Consider the following 4,504-nt stretch of genomic DNA (forward strand, 5'->3'; position numbering starts at 1 on the left):
ATGTCAATAATTTATATATATATATAACTGTGGTGTCAAACAAACAGACTAAGGTTATGAAAAAAGTTGTAAATCGTTAAAATAAAATAAAGTCCCTGATATTAATCATTTTGAATTTACATTTTTCCACTGAAATGAAAAAAAAAAAAAAAACTACAGTTAGTGCAGTAAAGTGAGGTCAAAGGACTGTTTGCTGTGGTATTGGATTTATAAAAAAGTTCAAAGACATTTTCTCAAAGTTATTATGATTCATGCAACTGAAATAATCTCAACTGTCACTATTTCGTGGTATATACTATAATTCAAAATATTAGCATTAGCTGAGTTGTAAAATGACTTGTGGGTCGCACGCTTCACGCAGACCCATCGGGCCTCAGTGGTGAGCGATGTTTCAGAGCAGCTGCTACATCTTTATGAACTTACATTAAGTAAATTCTGCCTCCTCTCGCTCTGAATCTGTATATACATTGACAAACAGCCATAAATCGCAGCTCTTTAAATTTTTTAATTATGCTGCACCACTGTTTTTGAAAGATTTAAAACATTGAGAAGACATGCTAATATATAGATTCAGATACGAATAAAGTCGTAGTTTTTGCTATTTTTGGACCAAATTGCATTTTCGATGCATCAAAAATTCTAACTGACCCTCTGATGTCACATGGACTACTTTGAAGATGTTTTTCTTACCTTTCTGGACATGGACAGTAGACCGTACACAGCTTCAATGGAGGGACTGAGAGCTCTCGGACTAAATCTAAAATATCTTAAACTGTGTTCCGAAGATAAACAGAGGGCTCACGGGTTTGAAACGACATGAGGGTGAGTTATTAATGACATAATTTTGATTATTGGGTGAACTAACCCTTTAATATTCCTTTAAGCAAGCATCTGCTATTTAAATTATTACATGAAACAAAATTATGACCATAAGGATAATACAATTAAAATGGAATTCCTTTTAATTTACTTTGAATTTGAAAAACAAAACAAAACAAGCAACAACAAAAGCCGTGTTTTTACAGAAAATAAAGTAATATCACACACAAAAAAGTCAAACCATTTGATTTTTAAGGTTCAAAGGCAATGAAACTACAAAAATATAATTTTCCCCCACTCATTTCTTAAATTATGTCTGGAAACAATAGTCTTATTCTGTACAGGTTGACACTTTGAGAGAAGCACTAGTGTTTCCATGTTCACTTAAAGGCTTGATCCCAGAGTTGCACTATGATGCAATAACCAGTGCTGTTGTTTTCCAGTCATTCCTCAGACTGCACGCCCATCTGTTTCAGCATCTTCTGCTCCCTCCGCTTTCTCATGCGCTCCTTGAAATCCTCCAGTTCTTGCCTCTGTTTCAGATCGAGAAATGCCACATGTAAAACTGAATGTCATTGCATCTCACTTGTGTAATCTAAGCATATTTTAAAGTACATTTTCAGCATTCCCGAGGGATGTTGCTGCTGAATAGTAAAATATTTACCTAAATATCTGTTTAACCTAACCACTCGAGTAAAAGCAGTCTGATTAACTTACAAGAGTGCATCAAATTAAAGAGAAAATACTTACATGCATTTTCTCATCAGGTGGGAAGATCTCCCTCTGAAAAACGTAATGATATAATTTGATCATACAACAGGAAGTGCATATAGAATTGCTAAATATGTAATACTATAATATTAAATTTGACTTCTCATTGAAATTATCCACCTTTCGCTTCACGATGTATTCTTCAAAATACTCCGCTTGGTTTGATATCCAAAACATCGCCACTGGAAACGACAGATACACCATCATCTGTTTAAAATTATAAACATTACAAATGTGTTGATATTCCATACACATTTGCTCGGTCATTCAAATACTTGCAGCAGGGAGCAAAGAGTTTAGCGTTTAGCAAAGTGGGACGATTACAGCTTATGCGCGTCCTTTTAAAACCCCAAAGATGGTTTAGTCTATTCATATATAGTTTATTTATACAGACTGACTCGCTTACATGTGTAAATGTCATCAAACTTACCCTAAAAACTTCTATTTTAACCCCCATGTCCTACAGCTTGACAGACACGCATTCAGACACTTCCTGTTTTGTAAGATGTCAAAATAAAGGTCTTGCTGAACACACACAAATATTCATGCGCAATTAAAATACTTCTCTGGGCGTGTGTGTGTGTGTTATTTTGTACACACACACACACACACACACATATATATATATATAACAGACATGTACGTGAATTTACTAAAACATTCAAGATGTGCATTTCAAACTTGATTCTTGTAACAAACCATCTTCCAGCAGACTCTTTCCTCTGACGTAAGCCAGCGTCAGGCTTATGAAAGCGCGTGCAATCGTTGACTGGATGCACGTACAGCAATATTAAGCAGGCAGTAACTTTACATTGGATTCGGCAGCTACTCCAACTTGTTAGACCAATATACATTTTTGATTATCCACGTCTATCTGAAAGAACTTCACCTTCATATGAGCTTAAATTCCTCAAAATGACTCAAGCTTCAGTTTTCATTTACATTACTTTTTATGGAAAAGGCCCATTGAAAGTGAATATTGACTGAGGCTGTGAGTCCATACTATTGTGCTATTCTCCTTTTGAAAAGGTATAGGTGAGAAAATAAAGGTTTAATTTTTATTTTTTTTTTCTAACCCTCACAGAAACGGTCAAGAAATGTCCTGTACACATTTCACTCCAAAATCAATGAGGGGAAGTTACAATTGCTTTATTGAAATCTTAAATTGGCTTTTTTTTTCTTCTCCGTTTGTTTTCGGGTGAAATAGGTCCCTACATTTACTTGAGATTCACCAATTGTGTAAGTAGTACTCTTGAAGAGTGAAAACTGATATGCAGCAACACAATGGACAACACAGCAGGTGGACTGTGCATAAAGCTGTTGACTTTTAAAAGAGACGACAGACACATTTTGGTTTCATTTTAATTTTCTATAAAAGAGATGAGTTTATTTCATTATCATAACAGATTGAACCATTGACCTCGATAGCCCACGCACATACCAAACAGTAATCGAGGAGAATGTTAAACAAATCCAAAAGGAAAAAAAAAAAAAAAAAAATACCTGAATAAAGCAAACTCTCTGCTGAGCTGCAGGTCAGCCCATTCTCCGGAAAATCCGAATCTATGGCACATAATGTCCAACTGTTACCATGGAAAAGAAAATACATGAAAAGGCTTGAAGGAATGAAGTGTTTCTGTTCTTTGAACTTTTACAGACCAAATTAAACAAAGGAAAAGAAATAAAATAGATATTTATATAAATGGACTTCATGAGGAAGAACAAGAACCAAAAAAGTTCGCAAAGCATCAAATGAAGTGTTGTTGCCATTTAAACCTGTGGGTAAAAACACCCTCCCCAGCCACATACCGACAACCGTACACCTCCAAACATCCTGACACACACAAATGTACGTTTAATGATGATGATGATCAGACATGTCCTCTTAGCAGTTTTGAGAAAACAAAAAACTAGTTGTTCGGTGTATATATTTAAGAAGTCCAGCTAAAACTAGATTTAAACCTGAATATCGTAAATGGGTAAAATATAAAACGTTTACTTTCCTTTTTTGTCTCTTAAACACAAGCGCTCGCCCCAAAAACCCCCAATTTTCCCCTCCCCGTCCAACCGTGCCCCTCCCTCGCCCTCCCAGAACATAAAATATGCCAACTAGAATCGCAATACAATACAGGCACTGGAGAAAACACTATAAGAGAAAACTTAGAGGACCTGCCGCGGTCTCGAACTGTGCATCCCCCCCCCCCGCTCCCCGTGCTCTGCCCCGCCCCCCTTGCTGAGTCAAATAACAGAATTCGAACACATCCACTATAATCGAACAAGAACAATGATAAATCAGAACGGTTTGATTTTTTTTGTAGCTTTTTGTACTTAATGAAATTTTCGTAATTATATCTAGCACAGCATACAGAGTTCTCTCTGTGAAGGTGCAATAAACACATCTGTGAAAAGAAGAGAGGAGTCATGCAGAAACCAGCTGAGAGCTCCGTCGCGTTGGCTTGGTGTTCGCATGACGCTCTCAGACGCGTGTACCAGTTGCGTGTTCTCTGTCTATATGTATAATACACTTAAAAATAGTTATCATATTCTTTAAATTATATTCAAACTAAAGGATACTCAGAAACCACCCTTACAGGTCAACGCTCCGGCCCGTGGTGAGTCTCCTCACTGGGTTTACATGAAAACGATGAGCGATGAAGTACATCTCCATGATTCTGTCCTCAATTAACACTTGTCAGAATAATGCATATATTAGGGTTTCTTTTCTACAAGGCTACCTAAACTTTTAATGACGAGTGGGGAGAACAAGAAAATATATTTATATATTTAGAAAGACATGTTAAGAGTGAAGCGTTTCGGGTCTCAGCTATCAGCAATAAAAGGAGATGGGTGTTTGGCATAGACATCAGCGGGTAAGGTGTTGGTAAGAGAGTTAAAAATATCTTAAAAAAAAAAA

General features: G+C 36.4%; 1 protein-coding gene across 1 annotated transcript; it reads right to left on the reverse strand.

Annotated features, from left to right (window-relative positions):
* Positions 1-1,005: 1,005 nt before the first annotated feature.
* LOC113041854 (protein PET100 homolog, mitochondrial-like) lies at positions 1,006-2,078 on the reverse strand. Its single transcript, XM_026200424.1, has 4 exons — positions 2,021-2,078; positions 1,711-1,797; positions 1,570-1,602; positions 1,006-1,352 (listed from the first exon to the last, which is right to left on the reverse strand). The coding sequence occupies exons 1-4, from the start codon at positions 2,045-2,047 to the stop codon at positions 1,263-1,265; spliced, it is 237 nt and encodes a 78-aa protein (XP_026056209.1). The 5' UTR covers positions 2,048-2,078; the 3' UTR covers positions 1,006-1,262.
* Positions 2,079-4,504: the final 2,426 nt, after the last annotated feature.

Source organism: Carassius auratus, chromosome 3, assembly GCF_003368295.1.
Source record: "Carassius auratus strain Wakin chromosome 3, ASM336829v1, whole genome shotgun sequence".
Classification (NCBI taxonomy): domain Eukaryota; kingdom Metazoa; phylum Chordata; class Actinopteri; order Cypriniformes; family Cyprinidae; genus Carassius; species Carassius auratus.